At 38.1% G+C, this 19012-nt stretch overlaps 1 protein-coding gene across 4 annotated transcripts in view; it reads right to left on the bottom strand.

Annotated features, from left to right (window-relative positions):
* The window catches only part of CLCN3 (chloride voltage-gated channel 3), a 58596-nt gene extending 41673 nt beyond the window's left edge, over nucleotides 1–16923 (bottom strand). For 2 of the 4 annotated variants that reach the window (XM_027899354.1, XM_027899356.1), the window contains exon 1: nucleotides 16752–16923. In XM_027899354.1, coding sequence (XP_027755155.1) covers nucleotides 16752–16911 — 160 coding nt within the window. In that variant the 5' untranslated portion in view covers nucleotides 16912–16923. Of the gene's footprint in view, nucleotides 1–1581; nucleotides 1747–16751 lie in introns of those variants that run through there. The other 2 variants (XM_027899355.1, XM_027899357.1) reach the window with 2 other exon arrangements.
* Nucleotides 16924–19012: the final 2089 nt, after the last annotated feature.

Below are 19012 nucleotides of genomic sequence, written 5' to 3'. Positions count from 1 at the left end.
CCACAGGGCTTTATACTATCTCTGAGGAAGGAGATTTCACAACCTCTCTGGGTGACCTGTTACAGTGCTCAGTCAACCTCGCAGAAAAAAACTGTTTCCTGATGTTCAGAGGGCACCTCCCAGGTTCAGTCTGTGCCATTGCCTCTGGTTCTGTCACTGGGCAGCACTGAGAAGTGCCTATCTCTGCCTTCTTTGTGAATTCCCTTCAGGTATTTATACATAACACTGATAAGAACCCCAATTTACATTTTGCAAATGTTCTAAGAAAACAACATCCTCAGTTTCTCAGAATTGATTCTAAAATCTGACTTAGCGAATTATCCAGCACTTGCTATATAATAACGATCTGGGCAGCATAAAATTCGCTTGTCTAAAATAAACTGTATTGGAACTTCTTGATATTTTTAAGATATCCTGAAATACATTATAAGACTTGTAAAAAGACAACAAATAACCTTCTATGTAAACTACTAAAAACCAGATAAAATGTTAAATGAACGGAAACTGTGAACTTATTTATGTATAGAAATAAGAGTTTGCAAAGACAGGTGAAACAAAAGGAGAAAAAAAATCATTTTATGTAAATCCTATCTTTATTCTCAGCCCACGTCCTCTCTAATGCCTTCACTAACAGCTATAAATGTTGGTAACTTTCTAATTTTAGATTGGTCAATTCTAACAAAAGTAAGAATTCACCACATTCACTGTTTTAAACACCACACTGTAATCATCAAATCTAAGCAACAAAAACCCGTATTCTCAGAATTCGAAGGCATAACTTTTATTCCTACTACAACTACTCTCAGTACAAAACCAAATCTTTATAGAATGTATTCTCCTTTAGTATCTGTAAGAAACAAAATACAAGCTCAAAAGAGAATTCTCCCTAGCCCCCCCACCCCACCCCCGTGAACACTGGTAACACTGTTTTCTTTCTAAATCTGCTTCCTTATGAGCAACAGTGCAAAGAACCTGCTTGCAAAGTACCAGTTCCTTAAGAGCTCATCAATATTTGCTGAGCTGACACATTGCCATTGCAGAGCTTTCTTTTCACGTATCAAAGCCGGCAACAAAGAGTCAAGTCTAAAAGCACGTACGGAAACTTCAAAGCCAAACACTGTTTTGTCTATTCAAGTTAGTGAAAGGCATGAAATGAAAATAGCCTATTTAATAACTTGCTAATTTGGTCATAGTCAACGACAAACACAGTTTTGGGTGGGTTTTGTCTTTTGTTGTAGGTTTGGTTTAGGTCGATTTTTTTTTTCCCCTACGAGATGCTTTTAATGATTAAAAACAAAAAAATGGCCCAAACAAACAAAAACAAAACGAGAGCGAGCGAAAGGCGACCCTGCCACACATCGAAGATGGAGTCACACGGCGATGAGATGCGAGGCAGGGCTGATCTGCCCGCAGAGAAAACAATCCCTGACAGCACAGGAACCAGCCAGAACTGAATTCTCCTCCTACGAAAGGCTTCGGGCTTGGCGAAACAAAGCAGCGCGGTAATTAACCAAACCCGAGCAGCAGTCCCGAGCACGTAGGTATGCAAACAAGTAACCCAAACGCCAGCCCCGGCGTTACCTCGTTTATGCAACTCCCGGAGCGGAATGCCGTCTCCTCCCCCTCCATCGTAGGGCAGGTAGGGATCGGAAGAGACATCCATGGAGGTGACGGACGCGGGGCCCGCCTGCCGGCCGGCTCAGCAGGGCCGCGGCATCGCTCACGCCAGGGCGGCCGCGGGGGCCGCTGCCATGTTGGCGCGCGCCCGGCCTGCGCCGCCGCCGTGGCCCTGCAGCGCGCGCTGATGTCAGCGCGGGGCGGCCGCGGCCCCGCCAGCGCCACCCGCGCGCCCGCCGCCACACGGGAACGGCACGCCCGGCGGGAACGGGGGGGGGAACCCGCCCCTTTGGAATTCGCGGCTGAGCCCCCGGCCCCGTCCCAGACAAAAGGGCGCTCGCACAGGTGAACCGGCCGAAGCCGCCACCTCATCAACAGGTGCGCGGCGGGGGTCCCGCTCAGCTCAGAAGGCGAACCTGCCACAAGACAGAGCTGCCCATTATGTCGGGCACCTTCTGGGGCCACGCCTGCAGAGCCTTGTTAAACACCTACAATCGCATTTTACCTGGAAGGGAACATTCATGTACTCTTAATGCCTGTCTCCCAGGCCTTTTATTTACTCGTTTCAAACATCAAAACGATTACCACCGAGGAAGAGAAATGCAACCTACCAGAAGCCAACCCCTCTGCTCCACAGGGTTAGCTCACCCCACTTTCACCAACACCCCTCCACTCACGTAGAACTTTCAATCCTACACCAGTGGCTGACAGATTTGAACACATGTAATCAGAAGCATTAAAATAAGAATTTAATTATATATCTAAACAAAATGGTCTGGTGTCCCTTTTTTTTTTTTTTTTTTTTTTGGTGATGATTACGCTGGTATTACAACTATTTAACATCCATACTCACACTAAAAAGCTGGAGTGGGGGTGGAAGCCAACGTAATAAACTCAAGTCCACACTTGAACTGGCATTACTCCACACATTGACAACATGCTCTTACTCCCTTAAAAGTCACAGACCCAAAACAGGCAACAACCCACATGAATGCTAACCAAGGCATTCATGTGATATATCATCAAGCAGTGGTTGTTACTGCTTCGGCAAAAGCAAAGCACTTCAAACAGACAGTATTTAAAGACAGGAAATCTTAAACTGAACTACATAATTGCTTCCATTTGAAACAGGCATTACTACATATTGAATCCATATATAATTTTACATTTAAGGTATGATGTTCTACTTGTCCTATCTTTCAACTGTTGATAAGAAAATATTATAAGAGAACTATTCTACATGAGATTTCCATAGTTGGTCCAGTTGTAATGAAATACATTTGGAAGATGTGTTTTTCCTTTTATTCCCCTACAGCAGGTAGCAAAGTTTAAAATATTGCATGCCTGCAGCACCAAGGCCTTGCTTCAGTTTCACTCATACAGCAAATGAGGAATTAATTTTATTAGGTATTCCTTTGCATCTCTATAAGTGTGACAGACAGAAAACTATTTTAGTTTTCAAATGCATTAGAGTCTTAAATAATTTCTGAAGTATATTCTTAAGGAAAGAAGCTTTTATAAGCTAACGTTACAAGCTGTGTACTGTAAATGGTCTTTCTGAGCACAGAGTAGGACATAGAGAAATGTTAAATTTATTTTGCATTTCAGACCTGTAAATATACTAAATATTAAAAATATAGCTCCAGTACAAACATTGAGATGATGCTGGTATCTCTACAGATGGAAAAACAATGGAGAAAAGGGAGAAGAATGAGCATATAGCAAAATATATTTCAAAACTTGAAAGACTATCTCATCTCCAAGACAAAAGGAACCCTCAAGCCACAGATCAATTCTAAAATACTGGTGGTGTCTTAGGGGGTTCCAGATGGTTCTATTTGCTATCACCCATGCAAACAAATGCTTTCTGAAGAGTGGCCTCCTATAACCTTTGCAACAAAACAACAGAATCTTTAAGATTGTGCATATCCAAAAGTGGTGTGACTTTCAGAGCTATCATGCATTATCACCATTTGGTTTTGCCCATGAAGAAACAAACCTAAGCCCCTCTGAACTTCACATTACTCCTATGCCTTATTTACAGAAAAGTACAACAGAAATGCTTGAGCATTCTCAACTCCTTAACTCAACAGCACCTGGAAGTAGTCTGGAATCTTATTGTAAGGCTCTAAATAAAAAGACATTCACAGCAGGAAGAAATACAACAGCAATTTCTGTAACCAGAAGAAAGAATTATTACAGAATGAACTATTTATTATAAGTTGATTATAGAAGACAACTATAAATTCAGCCTCATATTTGACAGAATATGAAATAAAGGATATAAAGGATAATAACAAAGTCTGGAAGATGACCTTCAGTTTAAGAGTTTGATGTAGTTACTGAAAGACTAGAATTTCTAAGAACTGATAATAAGTATCAGTCACAGCAAATAAATGGCTCACCTGTTGACCTAAACTTGTTCACTGGACTTAAGACACATGCAAAATTTCTACACAAGACTAAAATTCAGTCTGCGTTGGAAAAGATAAAGGGTGTAACTTGTTGGAGAGCACGAGTTATCAACTTCGGATATAAGGGAAAGTCATGACAGGAAGTTTGTAGTGTAAAGCAGATACAACCTCATATTTGCCACACGAAATTTCAAGAGTCCACCTAATATTAAATTGCAACAGCTCTTCCAAGGTCACTGTTTATAGACTGGCTGCCAAATACAGTCCTTTGTCTACTTTTAAAAAGCAGAGCTCTCATTTCATTTTCTCAATTACCAGCAGCTTCTGTTCTCACTATTCATACCCACTACCACTGTATGTAATCCCTTTCCTACAACAGCGTGAAAAGTGGGGTTCGTTTTTGTGTTGGTTTTGTTTGTTTGTTTGTTTTTTAATATCTAAAAGCTTAAACAACTTAATCTTTCCAAATTACTCCTCTTATACTGGTAAGAAAAAGTGCCTGACTTGAACTGTCTGACAATTTTATATTCCAAAAAGTATGTCTGTTATTTCTCTTGAGAAGTTCAGCAAATTCCCAAATTTTAGTTAGTGAAATGATGTCTCTAGGTAGTATTTTGGGCATTAAGGAGTACATAACATAATGAACTTTTGTTTTAAGGCCTAAAGCGAGTTTTACAAGAGCCTCACTTTGAATGGTTGAGAGCACCTTTAAATGGCCAATTTACTACACAGAGCAGCTCACGTGTAAACAGCAGGTTTGTACAGCAGCTTTTTATCCAAATTTCGTCACAGTAATTATAGGCTAAGGCCTCTATGTCAGAAATCCTCTCTGTCCAAATAACTTCACACATCTGAGTGCTCGCATTGTTCCAACAGGCACATGCTGTTGTTAACCATCACTGAGATGCATCTGTCTTTATAGAAAAGGACTTAGGTCCATTGTTCTGAAAATATCAGAATGTATACAGGTGACACACCTTTAAAGCATACTAAGAATGAGGAAAGACACTTTAATCCCCTTTCCACACCTTAACTTTTCTGGTTTATGGAAAGAGAAGAAACATATTCAAGATAAACTATCTGGCAATATAAGAAGAAGTCAGAGGTTAGACAAATCAGATACACCTAGGAAAAGGTGTTTCGAGGTGACAAAACAAAGCCAGTGAAAAGAAGGGGAGTATCACAGAGGTATGACAGCCTGCTTACCCAGGGCTGGAAGGAGGACCTTAATTCTATCCCACCATTTCATATTAAAAAGTAAGCTAGGTTTAAAGAGGACAGCCAAGCACCTTGTTATATATAAAACAAACTTATGCTCTCAATTCCCCCAATTACTTGGTTTATTTTGATGACAGACTACATAACTTTATCGCACCAGATAGTGAAAATTAAAATTGTGTCTTTTATGGAATTCTAAACGCAAGCTGAATGATTTAATTAGTGTAACAAGAGATGCCAAAAATGTGACTGATAATTACAAATGTTAATGTGATTGATGCAAAAGATTTTGATGACTCTTAACTGTCATTTTCTTTCCTATTATTCAAAACTAAAGCTTCTTCAGCAGAGCTAGAATATAATGTTCTCTTGAAAAATATTACATAACAGAGCACTCACCAAAGATGTAACCATCTCCAACCATTCTGAAAAGAATTTAACTCGTATGCGCCTTCAGCTGAAGGTTAGGCAAGAAAGCATCCATTTATAACAGTGCCCAAAGTATACATAAAATGTCTCAAAACCTACTGTGTCCCAGTCCTCTTCCTTCCAGCTTTACCCTCCTGCCTTGTATCCCAATTCCTTCTTTCATTTAACCTCTTCTCAAATCATGCAGCCAAATTAAGCCTAGATCTAATCCCTCTATTTGCCTGATTTTTCCTCTTAATATATCTCATCTTTCTGACCTTGCAGCCCCTTCAGACTTTGTTCAGCTCTGCATAAAATCATACACCTTTCTCATACCGGTCACACAGAACCAGCAGGAGCATCATGAAAGATGATAAAAGGACAAGCACCTTTCTCTCAGTTCTGGCACCCAGCCATGGTTCAGGATGAAATAACAAAAATACAATTGCAGAAAAACTGGAGGGGAGGGGGGGAAGAGAGAAAAAAGTACAGTTATGGATAGCTTCAAATTAATACACAGTAAAAATCAAAGATAAATTATTTTTAAAATCTTTGTAAATTACAGAGTCCCAAACTTCATTCCTTCACTAGAACTCTGTGCTTGATCAGTGTATCAGGCTATATACAGAAGACTCTATTAACCTGTTTCCACTGCCACCTCATCAAAAGCCTCAATGACGCAGATAGATAACAGGAAAAATTTTAGACCAAATATACTGTAAAAGTGGAAGAAAACAAACTTACAGCATATGCTGTTGAGTAGTTGAAGTCAAAAGAGGTTTAAATACCACAGATGTCAGAAAAAAACCCAGAGAAAAGTACATAGCAGTAACGCACAGCAAGATTTTTTTCCTATTTGCATTTTATTATACAAAAAAAATAGTTTCTTATTCACAGTTTGTTTTTTTCACAACTGCTTGTTTCCCACAAATTAGCTACTTAACTTTGCTCACAATCATTTCACCCACCAAAGAACACTTTCTTGCAGGTTCTTGCCTAATAAGCTCGCTTTTTCACTGGCCAACCACAGGTTCTTGAATTACACTCCTACAGTTTTGTATAACTTCCAATGGTGCTTTCATTCACTGTCCAGACACAGCAGATAGTAATGGAAGTCAAACCCAACCAGCAAACAGAATGCAGCAGAACAGGTCATATAGCTGCCAGCATGTTGTGTAATCAGTTCCGAGACTGACTTCTCCTCAGGGCAGCTGAACCTTCACTTCGAATCAGTGAAACAGGAGTAAAGGCTCCCCATTGCCATGCAAAACTCTAGGGCAGGAGAAGAAAGAAACAGACTTAAAAAAGGGGAGATAATAAAATCATTATGCAATGTTAACACCTGAAACAAAAAATAAACTGGAAAAAAAAATAGTTTGGTCCCTAAAGACTACTTTGACATCTTGGCCTGAAACAGTGAAAGCAAGACTACTCTCTGAGTTTTCTTTTCACTTCTTTCTGTCCATCACACTTCTTGATTTGTAACCCAAAGACACTGGAAGAAATGCTTGACATCAACAGACTACATATAGCTACAAGCTGTAGAAGATGGCTGTTAGTTTTTGTTTTCTTTCTTTTCTGTCAGTTTCACATTGACAATAAAAATATCTACTTCCACTATTAGTCATGCAAGGAGGATTCAGAAAAAAAGCAAGGTATTTTCTGCAAAAGAGTTGCTTTCTCTTATTCTTTAAGAGCCTCTTAACTACTTTCTACCATTTTTTTTCTGGTCTTTTTCTCTAGAGGGTAGGCTTTTACTAAGAAAAAATGTCCTGCTATTTTCACCTTTACATACGTGTTCTTTCCTTACACTCCAATCAGCTAAAACTGTAGTTATGATGCAGGGAGATTTGGCATCCTTCCCTTAAGTTCACTTCTCTCTTTTCTCAAACTAGCCAAAATTCTGCTGCTGAAATTGTTCTATTTTTCCTCATAGATAAACACATATAAGGAAATAGTCTTATCTGCTCAATTGCCCTTAGTCTGTTTTAGAGTTGTTTACTGTTGGTTACTGTTTCCAACTTGCTGTTCAAAGTATATGCAGGGGATAAAATTATAGCACTGACATGTATTCCTCCCTAGGTATGCCACTGTCCTGGTTCCACCCAGACCAGCAGGAGGGGACACAGTAAGACATTATGTTATTCAATACCACCTTACATCATTGCCAGGGCAGAGAAAAAGGACTCTCTCTGTCTCTCTTGCTTTCAAGAAGAAGGGTGTTCCTTTCCAGTTGGGAAAACACGGCTGCAGTAGAGTCAGGTTGGGCTCTGTAGTGAGCATTTTTGCAGGGGAATGAATCACTGTCTTGTGGAATACTTTTCACAGAATCACAGAATACGCTGAGCTGGAAGGAACCCACAGGAATCAAGTCCAATTCCTGGCCCTTCACAGGACCACCCCAAGAGTTACACCATGTGCTTGACAGTATTGTCCAAACGCTTCTCAAACTCTGTCAGGCTTGGTGATGTGACCACTTCCCTGGGGAGCCTGTTCCAGTGCCCAAACACCCTCTGGGTAAAGAACCTCTTTCTAATATCCAACCTAAACCTCCCCCTCAAGGCCATTCCCTTGGGTCCTGTCACTGGTCACCACAGAGAGGAGCTCAGTGCCTGCACCTCCTCTTCTCCTCACGAGGAAGTTGTAGACTTCAATGAGGTCTCCCCTCTGTCTCCTCCAGGCTGAACAGACCAAGTGACCTCAGCCACTCCTCATAGGGCTTCCCCTCAAGGCCCTTCACCATCTTCATTGCCCTCCTTTGGACACTCTCTAATGGCCTAATATCATTCTTATATTGTGATGACCAGAACTGCCACAATATTCAAGGTGATGTCGCACCAGTGCAGGTCAATCCCTTCCCTCGACCAGCTGGCAATGCTTTGCCTGATGCCCCCCAGGATGTGGTTGGGCCTCTTGCCTACCAGGGCACACTTATTATTAATACTGTTATCTCATTGCTGTTTCCAGTAAATTATTTTTATCTCAACCTGTGATCTTTGCCTTTTGCCAGTTCTTCTCTTGGTCTGCCCACAGCAGGGGGGTCTGAAGATGGGGAGGTGGAGTGAGCCAGCAGGAGTGTGGTTTGGAAAGTCTCAGTGGGAGAACTAAACTGGGAAGTAGCATTCCTAAACCATGACAGCCATACATGTTAAGCTTACTTTCTACCTTCAACAATTTTACATCTTCTCCATAAATATGTAAGATGTGTGAACAGTAGTGCCAACAGTAATTCTTTATGTTGTTAATACATAATACTATACTATGCCCGCTGTATTTGAATACTATTAAACTATGAGCTCAGTACTTAGTAGTGGTCAGAATAAACTTGTTATTACATTGCCATGACATGCACATTCTCCAAATGCTGTGTGAGGGTCTAACCCCTCAAGTTACAGAAAGGGTTCAGAAAGGGGCAGTGAAGATGATCCAAAGTATGGGATAGCTGTGAGGTCCAACCAAGCAAACAAGACCTTAACCTGAAAAAGAGGTAACTGAGGAGGGAAAAAAATAAGTAGCAATGGAAATAAAATTTTCACCATCTGTTCTAACAGCAGTGACAGCACCATGCTGTCCCTGGTTAGTGTCTACATGTGTATGGCCACCACATGATAGGCCTTTTCAGGGTATGTGTATCTGGCACAACAATCAAGTCATCCTAGTTTCAGGTCACTCTGTCCTAGTTTCATATCAAACCTTTTTGTATGAACAGCAGTTTCACTTCAATAAGCAAATAACACCCCCTAAAACTTTTTGTATTAGCAGAAAGACTTTCACAGCTGCAACTGCAAATAAAAAAAAAAAAAAACCAACACAAAACCAAAAAAACCCACCACCACTAACAACCCAAACCAAACACAAAAGAGCTTAAGCCTTTATGTCTTACAAGGGTGGGGTGAGTGACAAGGATACCCATGTGTCAAACCACGCTAACGCAAGTGCCACTGTTAATCTAGTCAAGACTCTGGCAGCTGTATCTGCTCTCAGCAGATATTATTACCTGGATATAGGTTCAAAATAAAGGAAAGAAGGTGGTGATTCACATAAAATGTAGCTTAGCTATCAGAGCTTGCCACGGAGTGGTATAGAATTGCTTTAGTGAGAAAAAGTCAGTTGAAGAAAAATTCATTGATAAAGACTAAAACTAAAAGTCACCACTCAGATGACAGAGGCCCTCACCTATTCAAAAACTTGCGTACAAATACTCAGGTGCCTATCACTTACCCTGTTCTTACTCTTCCTTAAGCACTGATTTTTGACCCCTGTCAGAAACAGGATGCTGAGCTAGGTGGATTTGTGGTTTGATCCAGTACAGCTGTTCTTATGTTTTAGGGACATCATGATACTCTCTTTCAGAATAACATTTCTGTTTCATCCAAGCAGATGAAAAGCTTTCACTTTAAAATGCTGGTAAGCAAAAATGTTCTCAAAGGTAGAAAACAAGAGTACAGCCTGACATCAGTTTGGATGAAATCCTATCTGCCTTCTTTGGCTGACTTGAGAGAACAAATTAAAGCTAAAATGAATACAAGAAATATTATTAAAGCTGTAGCAAAAATTTTCTATTTAGTACCTAAAGACTTTATGCACGTTATACTAAATTATTTTATTTTACACTTCAGACTCTTGTTTCTACATACATATATATATGCCATCACAATTCCTCTGTTTTCATTCCTTTATTTTACACTATACATATGGTTTGCCTAGGAGAAGGACAAACTTATAATAACACTACACCAGTAATACCTTCTTTGGCAGTATCTGTTGACAAAGCCAGTGTGCTTTAAGCACTTTAGGAGAGCTGCAGAAGAAAACCAACAACACTATATAGTATCAGAAAGAATGGATTATTAGTACTACAATTCATCTTCTTCCAGAGTATCAGGTTTGTGTGCTTCAGAAGATGAGGAAACCTAATTTTGTAAATAAAACTTTGGCAGGAAAGACTAGTGAGACCACTCAAGTACTGTTGGCAGAGTTGACTTCTAAAAGCAACGAAATTCTCATATCCTATAAACAAGTCCTCAAAGAACTCACCACAGCATGTCTGAGAAATTGAAACAATAAGTATTTGTTTTCAAACATTAAAGAGAATAAGAAACCAATTGGTTACTAAAACTCTACATACACATTGCCATAATTTTCATCCCTCAAAAAGCTTAATGCCACACCAATCCATTTACAACCTGAAGGCCCAGTCTAACACTGTAACACCATTACAGGCTGTTCAAAGAAAACAATATCAAGTGAACTTACATTTGGACAATAAATACAATTTAAAAAATACCCAAACTCAAACATTAGAGCTCAGGAAATAGCTAACATGATAAACAGACCCTCCTGCAACTCACTCATTTGAAAATGACATCCAATAACTTAGATAAAGCATTTTTTCTCCTTAACCTATTAATCTTCCAATCGATTTGGGGATTTTTGTTTGACAGGAATTTTGAAATCCTTGAAGAAGAACTTTGTTAATTAGCCCAGTTACCCACGTAAACCTAATGTATAACAACTTTTGTTCCAGACAGGTAGAAAAAATCAACCTCATGCATTACTAATAAAAAAGGTAAAAGAAATCATGGTTTGATATTGTCAGATATCCTGTGTTCAGCTGCATTAGTAATATGGACTACAGGCAAAATGTCTGCAGTCTAACTACAAACCAATAGAAAAAAAGTAAATTATAAGCAGTTACTGACAATTTAACTATTCTATAAGCTAGCTGCGCCTCATGCTTGCCCTTGTGATCAGAGCAAGTTATGTTATCCATGCATCAATTTGTACAACATCATTAGGGAGGAATATACTCCTTACTTAAGGAGCTCTTTATGGCAAATATTGCTAACTTGGAAAGTAAGTTTTATGTAACTTAGGAAAGAGGTGTGTCAAACTGTCGTAATGACTGCTCAGTCAGTTTTTTACCACATGGATGGAAAACAAAACCAATGCTAAAGGTGCAAAATGACTTTGAAGAAAGAACCTTTTCCATATCAGCTGTGGATAACAAGAAGAATCTGTTAATGCAATTTCCACACATAAAGAATATAACAGGAATGTAAAGGGGGTTTATGCAGGAAATAACTAATTTTATTATTTTCTTTCTATTCTTTTCTTCATAAAGGGCAATAGCTAAATAGAAACAAGCATACACGTGCAACTGTATGAATGTGTTGATGGAAAAGATAACACGACCTTGTTTGAAAAATTAATCTCCCACGTGGTACGAACTTCTTGATTACATAGAACCACCTGTGCTTGCTGGAAAGTGCATTCTGTTCCTCAAATAATGCCATAATATTAGTTTATCATATTTTTAATATTGGTATTTAAGGCATTTAAGGTATTTAAGTTTGGTATTCAACCAAAAATTGACTGATTGGGTCTCTCTCTTCAGGCAAAGGACTCCAACTCATGGGTAAGAGACAGTTTAGGAGAGCTGCAGTGTTTTACACCATGACCTGTTGGCATATTCCTCTTTTTTCAGCGGCACTGCTATCACTGCAAGGAGATAGTAACGGCTGCAGCAGCAGCTTTTGAATTACCAGTTTACAGGCTGTCATACTAAGGTTAAGTATTGCCAATTTTATGTTAACACCATATGCCAAACTGTAAACTGTCTCCACACTGAACTCACAATATAAGCAACTAAGCGCCTTCAAATGAAGCAGGAATCTCTATAGCTATTGAAAAGAACGCAAGCTCATTCAGGACTCACATTCCCACAGACGGATCAAAGTACCTTGAAATGTAAACACCAATGAGATCATTTGTTTGCAAACCATTTTTACTGTAAATAAGGTTCAATCATCTGATTTCAGTAAGTGCCTTGAAAAAAATTGCAGTCTAACAGTACAACAATCCACCTCTTGAGCTTGCCGTACACTTAAAAAAAAAAATAGTGAAAACTGATGCAGTCCTCTCTTATCAAAGAAACAGCCCTCACTTCTGAGTAAAATTACTGAGATCTCTCAGTTTCACCTTGCTGTGCCATAACAGGAAAGAGTTTGAACTTTTGAAGACACTTGTTACACCTTTCAAACCCAGCCAGTAGCCAAGAATTGTGACTCTCTCAAACTTTAGACAGGCAAGGCAAAACAATGCTGAAAGAAAAACAACTGATTAGACATTTCATCTTCTCATCACATTCCACAGTTAAAATATTAATCTAATAATACATCTCAATTCTGGAGATTTCATTTCTGTTTAGAAAGAATTCTTTTTTCCTTCTGTTACATTAATGGAAAACAATGAGCTATCCTAATGTAACTTTTCCTTTTTTTTTTTTACAGCTAAATAGTATAGCTCTCTTCCTGTAAAACTTAAACCAGTAAATATTAGCTTATATGACTTAACTATTAAGGAACTCATGGCTTTGACATGGTAAGTATAATATGTTTAAACTGACCTAGCAAGAAGCAGGGCCAACAGTCTAAAAATAAAACACAGATAAGTTGTGATAAAAATTACCTCCATAAATTACATATATTGCCTGTACATGTATTATTCTCCCTACAAAGAGGCAGATACTTCCTTTTCAGTATAGGGTCACCACACTTCTCATTAGACAGCAGTTTAACAAGGAAAGACACTAACTTCGGTATTACAAAGAGATTAGTTTCGATAAGCAACAAAAGCAAGTTTTGTTCAAAGCTGACAGGCAGCATCCCTTCTAGGCAGAGCTTTGGTACAAGCCTTCCAAACCTCCGCATGCACAGCAATTTAATCATTTAGCATGTTGAAACATACTGCTCAAAGAATTCACAATTTCACAATACCTACTTGTTCTCCATAATACTGCCACTAAAAGCCTGATAATTATGCAGCTACTGGAGAACATAACAGGCAAACAGCATACTACTTATATAACTGCTATACATATATACGTGTTTAGTATATAATACTACATTGTCACAATTTCTGTGTTTTTCTCAGATGAGACAGTAAAGGACAGTCACATACATGCTCTCAGATGGTGTTAACAGAAACAAGGTTGTTATTCAGCATTGGTTTCAAGATAACGGTGAATCCCCAACATGGAACTCCTCAAAATCTTTCAAATAAGACATGACACTAAAAAGACAAATCACTATCAACCAAATAGTGAAGAAAAATAGAACCCTAGGTGATAAGAGTTTCTAAAGATTTGTTTCAGTTAACGTTTGTTTGTTCAGTCCCATATAGTGCCAACGAATTTCCCACATAACACAAGGAGTATATGGGGTTAACATTCTTTCCTAACATTATTCAATTTCCACATGCTTTCTACAGAAAGTATATTCGCCACTGTATAACAGCCTCAATGGCTTTGTAAGCCTCGGTCAAGCACTTAAGTATGAGTGCATATGAGTATGTGAATAGCAGTACTGTGCAGGCTGTCCTGAGAGCCAAGAGACTTAGCAAGCCTACTGAAATAAGTAGACTACTTCTGTTAACTTACTGCCCTGTCAACAATGGGGAAAGACTACAATTACTTTAGACATTCCATATTTTTAGCCTTTTATCTACATAATATATGGGTAGTTTCTGGTTCCATTTTCATTAGCTAAAAAAAAAAAAAAAAAAGAAAGACTATTTCTTAGTCCTTCATTTTCTCCTCACTGCATGGTCTCGATTTTTTAAAAAACCTGTGATTCTATATTTTATTACAAACTGTAAAATTATGATGCACACTATATTGTTCATGGCAACTTATTGAGATTGGACAAATTCATGTCTGTGCTCATTTGTACATTCTGCAGCTATGTAGCTTTATATTTAACTACATCATTTCCACAATCATTTGAAGTACAGATACATTATTGCCATTATGTTCATGTTGCCAAGATACCAGGCTTATAAACTCCTCCAGTCCCAGAGACTTAAAACACAAACTATATTCTTAAACAGGGCTCCTGATTTTGGCAGGGTGCACCTGCTAAAGCACAGAGGTAAACCTAAAGTCTCTGCATTCACATCATGCTCTGGAGGGTCTGCAGTGTTGAGGAGCTTGTGATCCTCCAGTTACCAAGATGGTCTTGCCCTTCCCCAGGAGGTGGGACAGATTCTGTATTATGGATTTATGTGTATTTTGACTCAACAAAACAAAAACAGGACTAAAGGATATGGGCATTTAAATAGTAACAATGACTAAACAAACAACCTGTTGATCCTAAGTGAGTTACAGAGGATTACAGAAAGGGTATATGCAAGGAAGCCCTAGTTTGGTCTTGTCAATGAGATTTGCTGAATTAAAAACACAAAAGAAAAATCACCTTACACATTTGGACACCTAAGGAATGACAGACACAGATGTTCACTTCCTGCACGCAAGATTATTTGAAATGTTTCTGGAAACACGTTCTTACCACCACCTTAAAAAGAAAGTTAACACCAGATTCTGGTCTACTATTAAGATATTTACTGTGATTTACTGTACAATAAAACATTTTCCATGTATAGTGACACATAAATCACTATTCACTTAAATAAAATACTAGGGCTTATTACTATTGTTGTCTCTTACCAAGAGTCCAGAATTGGGGTGAGCTGATAAGTAATAAGAAAAAAAATTAAATTCCAGGAAAGAAAATACATTCATATTTATGTACCAGTGCACATTCTAACACTTCAGTGTTACAATAGCCAGGAGCCACTGGCATGTGCAGGAATTAGCATTGATTTTGACAATGCAAACAAACAAAACAACCACCTCATCTGTTTGGACTCAATTTATGGATCTGATTTCACAACAAGTAGAGGGCAGAACACTGGCTCTGAAACTGTTTCACTGCAAACTTATTTCTCCTTTATGCTTGAAGTGATGGAAATGATTTTTAAAAACAATAACCAGAGTAGCTTCAGACTTTTGGTACAGATTGTAAATATTATGCTAGATAAGCAAGACACTTGCTTTATAAAAAGTGCCTGATACTCAGAACAAAGAATTATATACAGAAGCCAGTTGTTCTACCTAATAATTTCTTAACATTTAAGAGCTGGACTTCAGCACGTTGGTGTTCTCCACATAATGTCCCAGAAAGAATTTTTATTTAGGTGTCCTGGCTCGTGATACTTGTACTGGTATACAAGTTAAATAACTGCACATTCAAGACATATCTAATTAGACAGAAGGAATGTAGATGAGGAGGATGCTTATGGTGATATGGCACAACTATCCAGTACAATGCCAACATCCAACTGCTAAGTGTTGCAAAGGGAAAACATACGAAAGAAGACACACTGCAGGGAAGGAAGACAACTTAAATGGGAGAGCAAAAGGTGCTAAAAAAGAAAACTCAAGAGACTTGAGTTTGATTTTAAACAAATATGAGGAAGTGACCAGAGTATACATTTAGCCAAGTTTACTACCTTACACAGACATTACATTTTTTCCCTCCCTCAGTTCACCTCTCTAGACTATTGCTAAAAGAACGTTAATGCTCTCACTCTATGAGCTGCTTTCTTAAATTAAAAAAAAAAAAAAAAAAAAAAAGAGGAAGAGCTCCCCAGTTCTTTCTTTGTATTATTTCAGCGCTTTTATAGTGTTCATGGTAGAGAGTTTTCTTTGCAACTTTTTATCTAGTCAAAAGTTGAGCTTATGTGGTGGTTTCTGTTGCTTTTTACAACACCTCTACTTAAAAGGCTTTTGCCTCTGTTTTACAGAACTGAAGCTGAATGAATCACAAACAGATTTACCTCTACAAATTACAACTAAAATAGGCTGTTAATTTCTACATCCAAGAAGTACTGAAGACCATGAGACTTCTGAAATCCTGCTGCAGTGAAGCAAGACCAGGTAGCTGCAGAAAAACTATCCTTCTACTAGGCAGCAAGTTTTGTCATTTGTTAGAAGCATGTTAATATCTGCCTCGTATCAGAAGTCAACTCATACAATGTAATTGTTAGGCAACCACACAGAAAAAGGTCCAGCCACTTGGAGGTTTAAAGCATTTCTCTGAAGCACAGATTAGTGAAATAAAAAAAGGTCAGGTTTGGTTATTTAAAAACAAAACAAAAGAATCCCCCCCCAAACAAACAAACCACAACAAACACAAAGAGAACCAACAATAAAAAATACAACCTAGGGAAATTTTTAAGTGGAAATAAACTTACCAATCGATGCATCACCATCCAAGAGATTGTCATCTTCAGAGGTCTGAAAATCCATAATTACTCCTGCTCCATCTAAAAGCTCCTCATCACTGCTTGCACTAGTTATACTGTTGTAACTGTTTCGATAGTAACCTCTATGAAACAGCTGCTCAGACTCCATTTAGCTGCTTTATAACCTAGAGAGAAAGAGGAAAACAGTTATTTTCTATTTGAATATTCAAAAAATACTAAAGTTCTTATCAAATAAAATAAAATTAGTATTTCAAGCTATGGGGAAAAATTGTTAAGCTCACAATACTACAAGTTACAAAAAGGTAGCAGTAATACAGAACATTTTGTATATAGAACATTTTACAAAAATCTTCAGTGATTTTTAAGTGGATGATGCTTCGTCAGGCCAATATATTAACAAAGTCCCAAGAAAGAGCACAGCATGCACTAACACTCTCCAATTAATCTGATTCAAGAATCATCAGTTAAGAGAGAGAACTTCATTAAAGCCTTATACAAATCCATAGCTTGTCCACACATTATATACTTTATATAGTGCCAAAAGTCCTAAAGGATTATATAGGAGAGTTGAAACAGGTCGCAGAAGAGCACAGTGATGACAAAGAACAAAATAGCTTTCCTTCTAAAAGCACAACAAAATGGATCAGGACTGTTCAGTCTGGAAAAGATGACAACAGATGTCAGCAGAATCATAAGTGGCATGAAGAAAGTGAAGAGCTCAGTTGTTTTTCAGTAGCCCTACATGTCATAATGAAAAAGGTGAGGTGACAAGCAGAGAAAAAAGGGCTAATTCTTCACACAGCATGTAGAGAAGTGGTGGAATTCTTTGCCATTTTGCAGAAGAATACAATGGTTCATAAAGCAGCCAGACAAACTCACAGAACAACAACAAAAAAGCCCCCAACATCCAAAGCTATTAAAAACAACACCTCTGGTGGAAATGCTGGAGACTTGGTGAGCATTCCAGAGATGTGCATATGCTTATTCTCTTCTTCTACTCTTCCCTAGAGATATGCTATTGGGCAAGACAGATCTGTTTGACTTTACTCATTCTTATTTCTTTAAAAAAATATTTACTATTTAAAATACACTCTCTCTTCAAATAAATTTCTTCCATTTATCTCCATTGTTTTACCAAAATAAATCAGATCACAATTTATAATTTAATCAGAAGCTAACACTTTAATCTGTTCAAAAGATACTAACTTTTCATACAGAGTAATTCTTGGCATTCCCAAAAAATCGCACCTACAAAGAACATGCCTCCCAGAAAGTCAGAACAAAAACAGTCTGACTATTTCATTATTGTGCTCATAGAAAATCCATTAATATCGTTTTGCCAATACCATTGGGATTTTATCACAAATGGAAGCCACACAGCGCAGATGAAATCAGAAATTGGGACTTCCTAGTTTTTCCACTTAATACATCATTTGTTGCCTTTCTCCACCTGCTTCGTGCACCAAAATCATATTATAGACTCCCATCTGCCAACTGCCCTCCTGCTGAAGTGAAATTTTTATTCAACATTTATATGACTTTTCCTACATTCTGATGAAGTTGCAAGGAAACAGAACACTCTCCTGCCTTGTCCATAGAGGTAATACTAAAGATAAAAAGCACAAGGTACAAAAAGCCCCTGTAACACAATGTAAGGCTTTGTCTTTCGTGTTCTTTTCCTATTGTAGACATGACTTTATTTTTATTACGGTTTTCTCCTCTGACTTATTTAGTAATCTTTACTACAAAGCAGAAATCAGTTAACACGGAGGAGAAAGACCACCATTCAGTTAGAAATTGCAAAAAGTTGTTTGCAAATTCATCAAAACAACAGACATAGCAAATGCAGACCCCTATAGGACTACCACTTTTGTATCAAGCCCCAAACTCAAAATTCAAACTGCTCCAAGAACTTCTGAAGATCCTTACTGTGAGTGTAGGAAAGTGAGAGTATCTCTTGTGTAAACCACAGGAGAAACACAATTACCAAAAGCAATTACTTGAGCTCAGAGGGAAACGACTCTATAGTTGTTTATATATATATATATATATATATATGTGTATATATAACTGCCTCAAATTAAGGCAGCACAAGTAGTAGATTCTCTTATTACCACGTGCTGTTTTGTTTGCTCCATACCAAGGGCATAGCTAAAATCTGCTAAGTCTTTTAATTACTGCACCAAGTTTGGAAGCCACATCCAGTTTTTTCATCTAATAAAGACATTTTCCTGTAATATTCTCAGTAC

Source organism: Empidonax traillii, unplaced genomic scaffold (genome assembly GCF_003031625.1).
Source record: "Empidonax traillii isolate 1590-97213 ecotype Southwest subspecies unplaced genomic scaffold, ASM303162v1 scaffold661:size936278, whole genome shotgun sequence".
Taxonomy (NCBI): domain Eukaryota; kingdom Metazoa; phylum Chordata; class Aves; order Passeriformes; family Tyrannidae; genus Empidonax; species Empidonax traillii.
The sequence above is the reverse complement of the archived record's forward strand: the minus strand, read 5'-3'. Positions and strand labels throughout refer to the sequence as shown.